This window comes from Oreochromis niloticus, linkage group LG13, assembly GCF_001858045.2.
Source record: "Oreochromis niloticus isolate F11D_XX linkage group LG13, O_niloticus_UMD_NMBU, whole genome shotgun sequence".
NCBI lineage: Eukaryota > Metazoa > Chordata > Actinopteri > Cichliformes > Cichlidae > Oreochromis > Oreochromis niloticus.
Genome location: NC_031978.2, coordinates 16296346 through 16313804, shown reverse-complemented (window position 1 = coordinate 16313804; position 17459 = coordinate 16296346). Strand labels below are relative to the sequence as shown.

Genomic DNA, 17459 nt, shown 5'->3' with positions numbered 1-17459 from the left:
AAGGGCTTCACACACCACTCGCACATACACTTGGCTGTAGGCTGACTTTTGTAGCCAAAACGTTTGTCTGGCGTAATGCTACTTTCACATCCTTTTTTACTTAATTAGCACAGCAGATCATCATCTTGCCTGTTTTCTACATGGACGATAATTGAAAAGAAACATAAGTGGACTGGAACCATTTGAAAGATTCACTGGGCTGTATGTGCTGAATTGATGCACACACAACAGCAAGCTTGGAAAAAACAAAAACGTAGGTGTATGTAAATGCTCAAATGCTTTTATATTTTATGTTGGAAATGCTAGTTGGGAACCAGTTTTGCTGGTTGGTTGAAAGACAAAATTATATGTATTATAATGGCCCATGAATGGTTATAAATGTATGGTATACAGAGAACATTAGATTAATTTTTTAAAGGAAAATTCAGATTTTCCCAGGTACAAACTAGTGTTTAAAATCAGGCACACACTATGTTTAAATGTGTAAGTATGTGCTGCAAACAACTGATAATTTGGGGATATTAAATAGAGGATCAAATTAATGGTTAATTCTTCATTTTCTTGTGAATTATACTTCCCATTTGTACCTTCAAACATGACTTCAAATTACATTAAAACAACAACTGTGCAACTGACACTTTAGCTATAATAACATATGGTTTTCACAAACACCGTTTAAGCACATGCACATCAGAGTGAAGTCCCTTTGAGGAGTGGAGCAGTGAAATTGCAGGTTTTGAATATAGCATGATTTAGCCAGTCTAGCCAGTAGACTAGTGTGATGCCTTGGACAGAACCGCCACAGCTGCATGATGGGATACAGGTACGTGATCCACTCCTTTAGCCAAATGGATAGAGGATGTACAAATGTATGAAACATTGTATGAGGTTTGCTGCTGAAGACATTGCTCATGCCTCTCTTCCCCGAATGCCTCCCTACCCTCTTCCCTTTCTCCCCACCTCTCTTTCCCACTGTTATAATTTTGCCTTTTTGACTTGTTACAGCCTTAGCGCACAGCTTGAACTCCTAAGAGAATCACTAGCATTATGACTGTTGTATTTTTAATTGATAATATTATAATAATAGATAATGTGTCCAATTTAGAGACACTTTTAAAATGGCAAAATGAAATGTGCCGGCTGACTTGTTAAGGTAAATGTAACTCTTGGAGTTTGTTAATATAACTTGGGGCTCAAGCCTGTGGGAGCAGGTGACTAAGGCTTGCACTTTCTGATGAAGTTACCTTCCGACTTCCCTTAGATGTATATTTCTCCTTTTGCCATTAACCTGCTGCTTTTCCTCTCCTCTCATCCCAAAACATGACTGTAGCCAAGATGTCCGTCTACAAACGAATGAAACTGGCATGTTGTTTTGATTGCGGCCGTTCAGAGCAAGACTGCTCTTGCATGTCAGGCAGTGTACATAGTAACATGGACACCCTTCAGAGGGCCTACCCACTTTCCTCTGTCTCTGTTCATGATTGCGCAACCACTTTACGTGCCTGTAAGTTACACCGCCCAACACATGCTGTTACGTGTCTGTGGTGCGTGCTCTGTGTATCGTACCGTGTACCGTACCGTACGTGTGTGTGTGTGTGCGTGCGTGAGGTGTAATTTGTTTATTGTGACTCCATTGTTTGTGTACCCGTGGTCTATGTGTTTCTGTGTTGTTTTACTTTTTTTTTTCTATATTGATCTTATTTTTTTTCCTGTATCTATCTCTCTCTTTCTCTATATCTGGTTAGATTTTCTTTGATTTGTAGTATGTGTGGTTGATAAGTGGTGGCGTGGCTCAGTGGTGGTGCTGTAAGTACTGTAGATGTTAGACATGTGGCTCCCGCATGCGGCACCAGTCATGCAGTCGTGTGATAATGTCACTGTTGGAGCGTGCTGTTTTATGTCTCTTTTTAACTGTTTCAGGTAAGATGTCTGAATATACAAAAATGAAAGATTTTATTCTGTATTTTAATGATAACATTTGTTAATTGTGCCTTTTGTACATTTACTTTGAAGACTCTTTCAAACCTCTGAGTTAACCCTTTTTTTTTTTTTAAGTTTGTGCACTTTTCAGTTGACGTAGGTTTTGCTTTTTTCTGCATTTTCTTTTAATCTTGATGAGAAACTATACTAAGATTTTGGCTTTGATTTCATGTTGAATTTAAATGAATCATAAATGAAATGCCGTTTAAGCCTCTATCGTCTTACCAGGCCTTAAAAATGAGGATCAGGGCACAAATTATAATGGAACTGAAATCAAATTTTACTTATGCAACGATTAAGAAAAGATACATGCATTTCCCCCCCCCCCCACATTTATTTTATTGTTCAGACTTGTATTTCCTGTACTTCATCTGTCCTGCAGCCATTAATAGTTTGTCATATTTACACGGTAGGAATGTGGCAGTGAATTAGGAAGGAGGAAAAATTAAATGAGAGAAAAGGAAGACTTTATGTAGCTGGGAAGAGTACAAGAAAATAGATAAAGGAACAGCAAAGAGAAGGAGAAGTTAAAATCAAAAAGGAAACTATAAAAAGTGCTTCTGGCTTGATAAAGGAAAGGTAAGAGGCCCGAGGCTCCTAGAAGGTCGCCTTAAATCTGTTTTCCTTTTGAGTGGATGGGAAATACTAAATTGTCTGTCAATTAGACATGGCAGCAGTAGGCCTAGCTATCAAAGCCTTGGGTTCAGACATACAGATCTGATTTCCTTCTCAACATTCTCCCACCGTCTGCCGACTCAGCCTAGATTAGTGTCAAACATGCCATGATGAGTTTGGCTTGGCCTCTTGTAGTTGGGCCTGCGCTGATATCCCTCGGTACCAATTACTGGCCATTACATGGTTACTGATCTCACTTCTCCCTCAACCCCCTGTAGGATTTCAGGAAAGCCTCCTCTGTCTTAGATTTCTTTCTCTTTTTAACCCTGACTTCATCTGAACAAAGTGAGTTTAGTGAAGGAGCGCATTGGGCTTTGTCAGTCGGGGATTGTTGGATTTCCTCTCCCTATTTCCTCTTTTTTTTTCCACCAGGCTGAGAGGATGAGACATCTTTATCCACGATGACTTCATACACTTCTGAACTAATTTTTTCTTGCACTTTGATTATTGATCTCTTGGATAGCACTGCTTCGTTTAAGCTGCTGTGTTCCTACACGTGCCAAATTAGGGCCACATGTGTCTGTATGTAGCACAGACAGCTATCAGCAAGTTAGGATGGCACAAGTATACAACTCTAAACTGCTTTATCGACTAATACAATATTTATTATGGCAACTTTTAACACAAACTCATTAAATGAGTAATGATCTGTTTGCAGATGAAGTAGTTAGAGAAATATAGTTCTCCATTGTTCTTTTTATTATAAGCAGTTAACATATTACTTTATTCTAAATTCTTTGGCTACATCATCAGTTTTTTTTGTCTGTAAATGAAACATAAGTCTTTTTTGTGACTTGACCTTCACTATTTTAGAATATCTTTAGTCAGTTAAGAGGTTTCAACTTGGTTTGCTCTGGACAAGGGTTGTGGGCCTGGGGTTAGGGAGATGGTTTCGGCTTTTCCACAACCTTCTGGGCTGTGTATGTGTGCGCATGTGCACATCTTGTGTGCGCAACAACATGCACTTGTATCTCGGTGTCTATGCATGTGTGTGAATCTGCATCTCATTGCTGGGGACCTTATCTATCCTGACACAGAAATTATGTTTGCATTTTCCCAGCCCTGCTGGTTCATCACCAAACTTGCCCTGACAGCTCCTGTCCACCAGGCAGACCCCCACCCCCTCGACCGCCCTCCCCCACCCACCCTGTCCTACGCCGCCTCACAATGCCCCAGATGCTAGCCAGTTAGTCTGCCGCCTTTGCGGTGCGGGCAGATTGCTAGAGACAGATGCCAGGGCCACTGTGGGTCTCTTTTTGAGGATCTGTGTCATAGGCCAGCCCTGGGCCCTCACAGTGACCTTTACTGCTGGAAGAGACTCTGGGAGAGAGTGGGGAGTGTCAGCAGCTCTGAGTTCAAGTGCTTACTACATTAGTAGTTCTAGTGATACCGGTCTTTAATATCTCCTTGGTCAAGATCAAAAGCTGTAATTACCAGAGAATTAACTGCACTGGCAAAAGTGGAGACCTTGGTCAACCCTTTTAAAGTACAACCCCAAAGATCGTGCACTGAGCTCAAGTTATGAAAGAAAACCCTAATTTTTAAAATCTCTATTTGTATAAGACTTCTGGACTGCATGCGAAAATCAGGTATCTATGCATTAGTGCTCTGTTAGCGCAGCTGTTTTGAGCAGCTGTTGTCTGTTTTGGATTTATACATGCACTGAAGTATGTATTCGTTTTCTTTATTTCCCATTGTGGCTTTATTTGTTCCGCCTCACACTTCCCATCATTTTTAGATTAAAAAACCCAACGAAACTCTATTTTAAAATGGAAAAAAATGGAATTGCTAAATCTACACGGAAATGATGTGACATGTAATGTAGTTCTTTCCTTTTTTTTTCAAATGTATTAAAACCAGCCATTAGACCGTCATTACATCTCATTACAGGTGTAGTACACTTTCCTAAAAGCATGGCTCACTCTGTGAATGGACAGTCCTTTCATTCATCTGTCTGCCTTTTATGTGCCATCACATCATACTGTAATCAGTGCCACCATTAGGGTTTTACAGTGATTTTTAATTATTTATACTTTCCATTTTTTGGTTTGTGCCCTCATACCTTTTGGTGAGACAACATCAGATTTACATTTGATTTAATTTCCATCTACGGCTCTTATGTTGATGTCTTTCCTAATGTGTCTCTTTCATTACACCCTCTCTCCTTGTGTGTGACCTGCCACTTGTCTTTGCATCCTCCCCAGCCAAATATAAGTATAACGGATTTGTCAGATCACGTAAGTGTGTTTCCCTGTCCTTCTGCCATAGCTTTGTGTATAGACTATAGCTCCCTCACTATGTCATATAACATTCTTAGTAGCGATGCTCTGCTTAAGTATTTTTGTATTTTTATTGTAAAAAAAAAAAAGGAAACCAACTTTTGAGTATAAAACTTTTAAAATTTCAATGTTTCTTTTAAAATATCCAGTTTATTTGAATTTAACTTAAATATGATAAAATCATTTTAACATATTTTGACAGCAAACTAAAGTACTGAGATCATTTTGTGTTTGATAACACTATGTAGATCCTTGAAATATTCTTTCTGTATTGTGCTGCATGTAGCAGCAGATGGCGCTACAACACCAGGAAACAGTGGAAGCCATAAAGAGGCTGGCGTTCGATTCAAAGCTGATTGCAATATAGGTAAATCTTTGGTAAATAATTGTTAAATGACTTTCCCCCCCCTTTATTTTACTGGTTAAGAATACATTTCACTTTTGAAATGTTATTTGTCACCTCTAACACTTTGTGTCTACATTTTAAATGTATTTGTTATTATTAGACATACTGACAATAAAGGCTTTTTTTTGGTTTCCTTTATTAAATAATGGCTGCCTCACCTGTTAAGCAAACTAAAAGGAAGTGCAGTAATCATAAAATAAGTTTTTTTTCTTCCCTTTTTTAACTGTAAAGACCACAATGCATGGCTTTAAAAAGCTCTTTCATGCAGTTGCAATGCAGCTGAAGAACAAAGCTCGCTCATGCAGCAAACACTGTAAAGGCAAAGCCAGCTTCGCTCACATAGTAAAGTAAACATTTTTACTTGTTATTCCTCCGCCTCATCATCCAGTTTACATTGGGTCACGGCGATCTGATAAGGCTTGCATGCAGGACAGTACCGTCATGTGATTATCATTTCAAGAAGGGACAGTTGCCGTCTGGGTTGTTCAGGATGCACAGTGGACCTGCCAGGGCGGGTGAACACTCTGTAACGCTGCACGTGTTTGACAAGGGCCAGATGAATCCAGGAGCTATCGGTGGCGCCCTGTAAATCAAGGAGGCAGCTGACGGCTGGGATAAACGTCTGTTTATCGCCCAGGGCCACCCAAGCATGCTCTCTCCTCCAAACAACCAACCAACCACCCTTCAACCAAAGGGAGGAAAAGGGCTCCGCCTCTCCCAGTCAACTTTGCAACCAGATATTTTACTCATCTCCCACTGCTGTCTTCCTGCAGTGTGCCATGACCCTTTCAGTACATACAAACATGCGGGTTGACTCTGCAGCCACAGATGGACTGTGTGTGTGTGTGTGTCTGTTAGAGTTTGGTGAAACGACTTGGTGAACATATTTGGTACATATGTGAGTATTTATTCTCGCATTCAAGCGATTTAGTGTAATAGTTAAAATTCCAAATGCTCTGTTTTAGAACATTTTTTATGCGGAATTAAATCACACTTGTGTACATAATCCAAAATGAATCCAATAAATGTTTAATGATTAGATGTTTTGAATTTATAATATTATAAATATTTAGTCCTATTTGTTGACATTATTGTGGTGTGCCACGCTCACTTGAAGTGACAGCATCTAATTGGTTTTGACTGGCTTTAGCCAAGCCATGCCTCTGCTTTGTTCTACCCGAGCGCAGCACAAATGAGAAATAAAGTTAAGAGGCTTCTAATGAATTTATCACAGATGAAAAGCAAATAATACGGTGAACATTTCATTAGGAAGGCTTCAACTATTTTTTAGGAAATTCTACACAGTTCCTGCCTTTATTTATTAATATCATATTTTTGCTTTAAGCTGGTTCAGTCAAAACTCTTAAATAGTGATCAGGTATTCATTTTAACATACTGTGAAATAATGACTGCTTTATGGAATTTACCCCAAAATATCTATTTAACAAAATCTAATTTGAATACAATAACACTTGTTTACTCAGTCATTTCTGAGCATTTAAAGCAGGCGTTCTCACACTCTTTGTTCTCCACTATTTGACAGTAACGGATGAAGTTAGACCTCCTTTTCAAAACAGAACACTTAAAACCACCGGCTGCATCTCCACCTCCATCACCTCAAATGTATTCCCTTCCAATGCGCTGCACCCCAGCCAGGACCCCCTGGTCAGCCCTGGCACAGTCAACATCCCTCTCGTTAATAACCATAAAGGATGCCTGCTGCACATGCGGCTGGGGCCCGGGGACGACCCCTCGCAATTGCGCTTCAGTATCTCGGGTCCAGAAGACGCGGCGACCAGATCCCTGGCTGAAAGTCGACTGAAGTGGGCCCACAGTCTGCCAGTGAAATACCGCTACCACCCCAGTAATGCCATGCTGCTCAGTCACAGTAGGCACTGTAGGTTGGCCCCTTAGCGGGATGCATCAGTCAGTAATGCTGTCCCGTCTCTTCATTTTGTCTTGTTTGCTGCATGACGGCTCACTCTGCTGGAGCTGCTGCTGTTGTTTCTCCTGCTGCTTTGCACAGATCTGGCTGCTAGTGCAGTGGCTGCTACTGTCTATATGAGATAACTTTTAAGCGCCGGGGTAAAACAGGTGAATTTACTGTAGATACCGTGCTATTTCAGAAGTGGCGCTAGATGTTGTGAGCTCAGGGATTTTGCACTAATATCATTATGTAGTGGGGAAATGCAGTGTGGTGTCCGTGAAAGCAAGAAGTTCAATTGTTTTAATGTTAAAAAATTAAGTTTAAACCCAAAGGAGTTTGTCAAACGATATAGCAAGGAAAGCATACTTTCTGCTGTGTGGTATTTTCAAAGTACATCAGAGAGAGAATTATTTGTAAAGTGTAAAATGCTTGTGATATTAGCTATTCTGATTGCCCAATTGCATAAAGGAAATGTCAGAGAATGACATTTTATTAGAAGGCGAAGCCATATTTCTTATCTTTTATTAGCAGAATTAGGTGACAGCATAGAATGGGTGCTCAGAGAATAATGAAATTCCACATGCTTGGAATAACCGCGGCTAGCAGTGCGCACATTGATTTGCACTAATATCATGCTGTGTTATTGATTTCTAACCAAAGGACTAATGCGGGTTTGAAGTGACGGTGCACTTGACATTTGCGCTGGGAGAGCGTAGATTGGATAAGAGTATCTGGGTGCCTGTCTGAAAGCTCTTGAAACTCACAGACAGTGGAGAAGATCAGACTACTGTTAGCTTGACTGAAATCTTCAGACAGCTGGGCCTGGACTCACTCCGGCTGCTCTTTCTCATTCTCTCTGTCTGGCTGGGACTCAAGTAAAGTTTGAAAAACAGTGTTTTTGTTTTTAGATGATTTTTTTTCAACCTAGCGAAGCATGGCTGACAGAAAACCGAGCTCAAATGTGATCAAATAATCTTTAAAAAACCCAAAGAGAACTATAAAATAACACAGCATTGCTCATGTCCAGCAAAAAATGAAGCACAGACGCTGTATATTTAATCCTACACAAGTCATTTACTTTTTATTTAAACTTGTAACATATGCCATGACCTTTTTCTTCTTGGCGATTATGCCATTTACCAGCTGCTTTCAAAATTTAGAATCCGCTAATTCACACACTGCTAACGTGCCCTGACCTTTATTATGCGTGCTGTTCTCTTAGCATGGAGGCAGACCTGTAGAAGAGCCGTTGTGCACGTTAGTAAGAACTTGAATTATGGTGTTGAGGTTCAAGTAGTTTCATTAGGAAGTCCACTACGCACTCAAAATTCATCTCCATAACCTGTATTTATATCATTGTCATTGCTTTTGCCCATGCCCCAGTGACAATAACAGTCTGTAGCATCACATTGCAATTAATGCTTTAGGTAAGCATGGTCACTGGGATGCAAACTGCTAGAGGTCCAACCACCTGCAGAGTTCAGTGGGTGAACAGACGCAGTGAAGTGTCAGTGGAGGATGTGCAATATTGCACCTTAGGATAGCCACAACATGGGGGACTTTAAAAAAAAAAATTATTATTATTTTTTAAATAAACCTTCCTTTTAGAAGGATGAATTGTTTTTTCTCCGTGGTTTTCTCCTGCCTTTTTCAGATTTAATAATTTATCCATTACTAATATTTTCTCTCTATACATTTTTATTTCCCTTCCATTTTGACACTGAATTATTAATTTTCCTTTTCTTGCGTTCAGTTTCTTTTTTTTGTGGTTTGCATTGAATGATTGATTGATTGTTGCCTGTTTTCATGTCAGGTCCAGCTCTCTTTCTGAACCGTCTGTCTGTGCTCTGACATTGTGCGCATGTGTTTTCAGTCGAAGACGAGCATCCGTCAACGCTCTCGCCCAAAAAAAAGCAGCGCAACGGAGGGATGCGAAACTCACCCAACTGCTCGCCCAAAATGATGAGGTAAGAGATGCTGATTTTATTCTTCTTCCAGCCTTCAAACTGGGAGTGAGAGGAAGACAGATATAAGGAAGATGGGAGGGAGCATGGGGAGGGGGGGTAAGAGATATGTGTCTGAGAGATACTTCAGAGGCGTATGCTGCTGATGGTGAGATGGTGGGAGTTTGGATGGATGGGAGGGGGCAAATTAGGGGTGGCAGAAGAGGGAGGTAAGAGAAACTGTGAGCGAAAAAGAGAAGAGAAATGCCCTGTTAGGTGCTGGCTGTTTAGGATGGCATGCTGTCAGCTGTTAATGACAGAGCTGAAATAATATTTCTGTCATGAAAAGCGGCTGTGAGGAGCCGTTTGAAAACTCCTCTGGCTTTAAAGACCCAGCTGTCACCTCCTCCGTTCTGGTCCACATGTACTCCTTAAACAATGCTGGCACTAATGACACCACCAACCAATCAGAGGGACCTGCATGGTTACTTTGCCCTCGGGCTACTCGTCTATTGTGGGAACCCCTGTGAGTAGTGTTTCTGGTACTTAAGGCCATATGCGAGATGTATCGTCACAATCAAATATGAATTCAAATATTACCTTCCTTTTATCCTGTCCTGTGGAATTAAACTGCTGTTAATTGATTTTGAAAGATAAAAAGGGTAGGTTTTTGTGCTCCTCTGACTGCAAGGCGGGGTTAGACACACGACTGAGAGGAAAATGCAGGGAGGCCGAGCTGTGCGGGTTGGGACGGCGGGATGAAGGCACGGTGGCGAAGATCTAACAGGACAGAAACACTCATAGCTACACTGCTCGTCTCCTAATGAGAGCGAGGATTTACATTAAGGAACTCTGAAGAGAGGCCTCTTATTATATATAATCTTAATCTTATTTATGGAATTTAAACCCTTTAAAAAAGAAAATAAGCAAACTCTAAGGTGGAATAGTTAACGTTTCAACATAAAATCAATATAAATATGAGCTATTATACAAAGTAGTTCTGTTTTGTTCTCTTTCATTCGCTGCATAATGTTTGCACTTATTACTGTACCATTCTGGTCGAGTGCCGTGTGCGTTAGCCCTGCTAGTTTCCCTTAGGCAGCAATCCTCCTACTGCACTGGCATGCCTATGTGATTTTTGTCCAGTATAGTTGTCGGCCTCCCCCTCACAACAAAACAAGCACTTAATAAGCCTTCACACTTGCCAAACCATTAGCCCAACACAGAGTCATACCCTTCAGTCTAGTTCGCAGCAGAGCATCAGCTCAGATGCCCTTGCTCAGAGGGAGAAAACTGCTACAAAAACAACTAGACACTGGCACATTTCCAGATAACTGCTTGTTTTAAAAGGTTCTTTAGTTTGCCTAACTTAAAGCACAAAACCTTTTCTTCTCTTCCTTTTCTGCTTAGAAGACGGTCCCCGTTTGCCATGTAATATATGCATCTGCGCTTTGATCTCGCAGTGATAATAATCCTTGCGAGTTATTTACTCAGTTTTGAAAACGCTTCAAAGCGGTGTCAAAGTTTTCTCTGCTTTAGGGTTGCTTCTGTATTCTGCTGGCTCTTGGGTGCTGGGATGACAGGTCCTCTGTTATAGGTGTAGCTTTTTCTTTTTTTTCCCCCTCCAAGTATTAGCCTTTAGCAGAACATCAAATTACCCATCGCAGTCCACAGTCCCTCCCTCCACCCCTTCACAGCTGCCCCTGTCAACATATAACACCATATATATTATATAAACCGTTGTGCTTTGCGAGGTGGATTTTATGCAGAATGAAAAGTGATTGTTTGAGGTAGCCTTAGGGATACTTTATTCAACAAGCAAGAAGGGGGAAAACACAGTAGAGAGCTAGCAAGAGAGCGAACATACGTATCAAGTATGGTTTTTACAGGACTTGCAGCCTGAAGGTCTTTGTAAATAAATAATGATCAACAGATTGGCTGTGGGCTTTTGAAAAGCATGCCTTTGTCAGTTTGCATGATGGGAAAAATTTTCAAAGCAAGAAGCTGCCTTCGTAGTCTGGCAGAGAGGGATTGGGGGAGCACGCCCATCCCCAGCTTTGTGACTGCAGAGTGATACACTGGAATAATTCAACTCTGTTTGAAATATACTGAGGGAGAGGGTAAGAGAGAAAGAAAGAGACAGAGAGGGAGGGAGGGAGGCACCGGAGTGAGACATGCTGTAAGGGAAATACTGTTTGTCCTCCATAAAAGTGCATCTGATAAAATATTGTATCTCACCGAGCACAACATTTAGTTTGCACTCTGGTACAATGCTAATTTATTTATCTTAGAAATCAAGCAAATAAGTTCACGTAATTCGGCATCCACTTCTTCAGGACTGAAAATTCTCAGTAGAGAATATCTGCATTTATCTGTCACTTCGCTCGCTATTTGGGTGACATTTAGGAGTCTTGTGTTAAATAATTTATTAGTAGCCAATCCAGCTTGTAAATTTCCTAATGAACCGTATTCCCGCCATGGCGCTAACACCATCCCACCCCACACCCACACAAACATTCACGATGGGTCATGACTGACAACACGCATCCATTTGCAGAAGATGTCACAGTATCATCTGCAGCTGATATCCCTTGGGCGTGGCCCCGTAGCACAGACGTCATGTCTGCTCTGCCTGAGCCTTGTGGTAGGTTCAACCCGAGGCACGGAGAAGGAAGAGGAAGGAGGTGTGCGGAGCCTGTGACAGGCTGCCAGTCACACCGCTGACAGCTCTGTGAAAGATAGCTGTCTTGGCAGTGAGAGGTGGAGCGGCAGCCCGTCTGCATGCGCCAGTCAGCCCCTGTGTGGAGGCGAGCAGAGCTGAGCAGATTGAAGTGACGGGGGGCTCCGTGGAGTTGATTGGCGCAACACGCGGCTCTGGATGAAAGATTCAGGCTGAGTGTAAAAACACTAAATGCTGTCAGTGTTATTATCACCTGCTCTCACTGATAGAGGGGAGGGGGGGTGGAAACAGAGGTGGAGAGAGAGAGGGTGGCTAATTGACAGCTTCTTTTTTTTTTCTTTAACTTTAACTTTTTCCTGCGATGGCATGCAATCCAAATGCAGGTTGAAGGAAGAAACAGCATCAAAGCCTTGTCAGTGAATGACAGTGTTGATAGAGGATAGAGAGAGTGATACTGAGAGAGATGTATGTCAAATTCTTGAGATGTTTTCTCCCATATTACTCACATGTCTATCTCTGCAGTTTCCCCCCCTTTTTAGGAGTATCAGCAGTACTGAATTTAACCAAGGATTTCATTATTTTTCTTAAATTGTCAATAAATTAAATTTGCATTGCTGCAAAACAAGGAGCCTTTGTGGGAAAACAGCACTTCTGCCGTTTATCTTGACTCTGTGTTTTTGATCAAATTTTCTGGACCGTGTTCAGAGGGGCTGTGAGAACATGTCTTGTAGAATAAGTTCAAGAACAGGAGAGGCAGCGTAACAACACTGACAGGAACCCTTTCATGGTCAGTGTTACAGCAGATAAAACTCAGCAGCCCACTGCTGTGGATTAGCCTGTTTGGTTGTGACATGCTGCTGAAACATTAACGACCATCAGTTGGGAAAGCAAAATGTGATTGGGCAAATTCCTGAAATATTTAAAGTGCGAGCCTGTTGGAGCTTTTACTGTTTGCGCCACATGGCGTCAGGAACTGGAAGAGAGGGTAAAAGCTGGTAATTGGCCTTGTGTTGCCATGCCATTCAGTCAGTAGTACTCACATCTTGCTGTTCTCCTCTGTACCACAGTGAGCACAAGGGTCATTGACTTTTCTGATGCCTCTACATAGGGGATGAGACAGACTGGAGGGAAAGATATTCTAGTTATGCAGTGCAATAGAAAGTTTCATACTCTGAGAATGAGATGGACTTTTAATGATCAGACAGCGCGGATATCAAGAAACCCTGCCTGGCTTCAGCCACAAAACAGCCTAACATAAATATTTTCTGTTTTCCAGCCGACACGACCCCCTTCTAATTCCTGGAAATGAACAAATTGAGAATATGGACATGAACGTGAAGAGGTATGACTCGACAGGGATGTTTCACTGGTGCCCTTCAAAAGACATCGAAAAAGTCATCCTGGTAAGTGGGGCAAAAGTTTTGTAACTGCTACCCAGTGAGGGGAAAAAATAGTGTATATAAAAAAAGGAAGGTACTAGTAAGTATGCTCAGGAGCAAATGTTTCCCCTCAGTACTGCAGTAACACAATCACATACTAATGTGTATTGAAATTTCTCTCACTGCCTCTCTGTTGTTTCAAGGTGAGTTTGTTTTTATATTTATATATAAAATATATGTGTATATCCACCAAGGAATGAGTGAGCAGCATTTCAACACTCGGTGCATGACTTTGCTCAGATGCTTTAACAAGACGGTTTAAAGCATTTATGTTAGTGCATAAATTGTTTGTGTAGGATAAAATAGAAGGCGCAGTCACCTACTGTGCATAGTAAAGATACGACATATCTTTGCTTTGTCTAAGACTCGAGTGATTCTGGTGCCGTTTTCACTCAACTCAAGGGAATATGAAGGCTGCTTCACCGAAATGTTTCAGATACACCCGATAACCATCATTTTGCCACCAGCTGAAAATATGAGACAATTTGCACCTGTATTTTTTTATGAATGTAACAGTCTACAGCTTACATTCGTGTGTGTTTAATTTGTCTAATGAAGAGCTAATAATAAAACCAAACACATGGTTAATAAATGTGGATATATAGCAGTTTATGTGATGCCTTTAAGCACATTTAAACTCTAGATATGTTGTTTTTTTTTACTTCATGCACCTGACCCAGTTTTCTGTTATCGGCACTCATTTTTATTCTGTAAACCTGTGTTTGTCTCTGTGTGCCTCCTCCTCTCTTTTCTGCCTTTGCTTTTTTTTCCTCATTCTCTGCTTTTCTCTCCCCCCCTTCCCCATGTCCCTCTGTTCCCTACAGACCCGGAGTGAAGCCTCCATGACAGTGCTAAGCGGCCATGTAGTGGTCTGTATATTTGGGGATGTCACGTCCGCTTTAGTGGGGCTGCGAAACTTGGTGATGCCTTTAAGAGCCAGCAACTTCCATTACCACGAGCTAAAGCCTATAGTTTTTGTGGGCTCGCTGGATTACCTTCGGAGAGAGTGGGAAACTTTACACAACTTCCCCAAGGTCTCCATCTTACCTGTGAGTGTACTAGTTCACCTGCATGTTGAATATCTGTCCAACTAGAAGACGTTGACATTTTAAGTTGCACTCATACTGAAATCTTTCAAGCGATTGTCATTTGGAGTTTGATCGCGCATTTCTCAGTTGAATGATTACTTCATGAGAGCTCAGTGAGCCTCCCTCATCCCTAGCAGTGACACATCCTGCATATCCAAAGTGGAGTTTATGAGCGTTGCAGCTGCAGTGCCCATCACAGATGGCGTGGCTTGCTGCCTTAGAGCTTGTTAGGCCTGGTTTGACTGATGATCAGAGGAGAATCACAAACACAGCCCTCAGCGCAGGCTAGCCTTTAGATTAGTCCGTGTCTCTGAATCTCCAACGCCCGGTTAGATCAGTGGAATGTCATCGCCTCAAAACAAGAATACTTGTTAACTAATTTCCCACAGCCCCACTCCGCTCACTTCTTAAATTTATTTTTCTCTCCCCCATGTCTGTCTGTTCTCTGTGTTTTGCTTTCTCTCTCTCGCTGTCTTGCTCTTTCTCTGTGTTCCCCTCGCCCTGAAGGGTACACCATTAAGTCGGGCAGATTTAAGGGCTGTCAACATCAACCTCTGCGACATGTGTGTAATACTGTCAGCCAATCAGAACAATATCGAAGATGCCTCTCTGCAGGATAAGGAATGCATCTTGGCAACACTCAACATCAAATCTATGCAGTTTGATGACAGCATTGGGGTCTTACAGGCTAATTCCCAAGGTAAGAAGTGTCCCATTAGACTCCATGTACACTCCTGGCCAAAGGGGACAGGTTATGGGAGGGAGGAAAGGAGAGTAGTCAAAAAATGGAAAAAGAAAAGAGGAAAAGACTGGAGGGCAGTGAGAAGGCCACACAGGAAGGATAGCTGTAGTTTGTCGAGCACAGAGTCTGCTAAGCGCTCATAACTGAAATTTTCTAAAAGTCTGCTTTGAGTCTCGTCTGTAAACTGACATTACTGTAACTCTAACTGAAGATGTGCACACACAGAAACATTGTGTTTATACCTTCATCAAGCCTTTGAAGAGTGTTTACTCCGCGCAATTTTCTGATGGTTTCAGTCTTGTCCCTGGCAATTAGATGCTGCTAAACCTTTGATAATACTTTTTAATGATGTAATCAACATGACTGTGTCATTTGATGTTGTTCCCCCTGATCTGGAGTCTGGCAGATCGTCTGGAACAGATTGTTGATGTTTGCAGACAAACATACGAACCAGGCATCCCATCAGGCCTCATCATCATTAAGCAGCTAGTACAAATCACCAGGCAGGCCAATTCAGCTGCTCCTCATTAGTCACAACAAAACAGCAACACATGCACGCACACACCTCGGTGCTTCATAGCGTGCGCACGCGTTTGCGCGCGTAACACACTCGATTACTCATGCCAAGGCAGTCTATCCACAAACATTCACAAACAGGTGATCCTCAGTTTATGATTAGCTTGAAAGGCTCGACATGCCTTGAGGTAAGCAGTTAGTGCCACCACAGCGACTGTTGTAAATACAAATCAAAGTGAAGGTTCAAGAGGCCTTTTTTTTTCTTTTCGTAATGGAGGGCATATCCACATTTTTATTAGAATGCCGATGCAGTTACTTCTCCAGCCTGTGTGAGCGATACGCTGTCGATAATAGTGCCAGCAAGCAACAATCGGCAGGAGTAAATCTGAGAGCGCGACCACTCTGGGGAGCAGTACTTGCAGAAAGCCACGTCCATCCAGAAGCTCGCTGGTTTATGTCTTCTAACCCAAACCAATGGTTTGAGACTGGCGTTATCAATAACCGGGTCTTACTTTAACGGCCCATTTAAGAAAACACAGTGACATGCAATCATGCATACATAAGAAAATACACGCATATAACCAGGCGCTGCTATTGTATCATGGGTATTGCTGTGGGGATTCCTTCCTCCTAGCGATGCTCTCATTCAGACGCTGTCTGTGGAATTTAGAGGTGCAAATGAATAAGTAAACACGCGCTTTCCTGGGGGAGAGCTTCTCCCGGCTGCTGTAGCATGTAGTCAACCACAGGGCATAGCTGTGCCCGCAGGGCTACAGGGATAAGGGGGCATGTAACCCAGATCTCACTCATCTATTGTATATTGTAGCTGAATAAACTAAGTTACAGTCTAACAAAAGCAAAAGCCCGCATCTTTGCTTTGGGGCATAATTTTTGTTTTTCATTTAAAAAAACAAAAAAGTTAGCATTAATATAAAACATATGAAAAAAGAGAAAAATTGACTGCGTTAAGTATAATTAGGCAATTCAAGAAGCATACTGTTATTTCAATCGCAATGACACAAGATTAGTCTTTAAAGAGAAAGAGTATTTTTCATATGGGGTGTATGTGAATGTTTGATGAATAATCTCAGAAATGGATTAAGGCAATCGGGCAGATAAACACATTTGAGCTCTTCTGTTTTTCAGTGCTCAGTAGACGCTCAGCTCTCTGTTTGGATTTTGCCAGCTCACACTGCATAACGACTTTTGAGCTGTTTGTAACCTAACAGGTTTTGAAAGCAGCTCTGCAGCAGGCCTCATGTATCCCTGTTCTCACCAACGCCACTTTCTGGGGTTGCGCTGCGCAGAGTGGAAGCCGCTCTCCTACGTCTTCCCACAGTCTTCATGTTCACTATGATACAATAAGAGCGGCGTTTTAGAGGCAGAATCCAAAAAACTTGCTGTCACTCTCCAGTGGAGTAAACATCATCCTTTATGGACATCGACAAAATGATGTTTGCACTATCTGAGCTGTGCTCCCTGGTTGAAGTGTCAAACCGCTGCTATCTCCTAGTTCAATAATTGGTGTAACAAAAGTTATGATTATCCATGCTTCAGTTCAGTGTGTGCTTCCCGCTGCGTACTAAACTATTTGGTGTCTTTTCCGTTGCAAAGGGCTGAAAGATCTCTTTTGTAATGTAAGCAGCTCATTGAGTTTCTTGACAGGAAAGGCACGCACACACTCGCACACTGAGAGAATTTGCAAGCCTTTTAAAACTTTGTGACCTGAATATATTCCCTGCATTATGTTTCCTTGGTGGTGGCACTATAAGCTGACATTTTGC

At 41.8% G+C, this 17459-nt stretch overlaps 1 protein-coding gene across 38 annotated transcripts in view; it reads left to right on the top strand.

Moving 5' to 3' along the window:
- The window catches only part of kcnma1a (potassium large conductance calcium-activated channel, subfamily M, alpha member 1a), a 147979-nt gene that overhangs the window by 112097 nt on the left and 18423 nt on the right, over nt 1-17459 (top strand). For 13 of the 38 annotated variants that reach the window (XM_025897383.1, XM_025897379.1, XM_025897380.1 and 10 more), the window contains 4 exons: nt 9141-9234; nt 13167-13293; nt 14154-14378; nt 14925-15117. In XM_025897383.1, the coding sequence (XP_025753168.1) occupies nt 9141-9234; nt 13167-13293; nt 14154-14378; nt 14925-15117 (639 nt within the window). Of the gene's footprint in view, nt 1-1330; nt 1505-4515; nt 4546-4859; nt 4893-5220; nt 5302-9140; nt 9235-13166; nt 13294-14153; nt 14379-14924; nt 15118-17459 lie in introns of all 38 variants that reach the window. The other 25 variants (XM_025897359.1, XM_025897367.1, XM_025897357.1 and 22 more) reach the window with 13 other exon arrangements.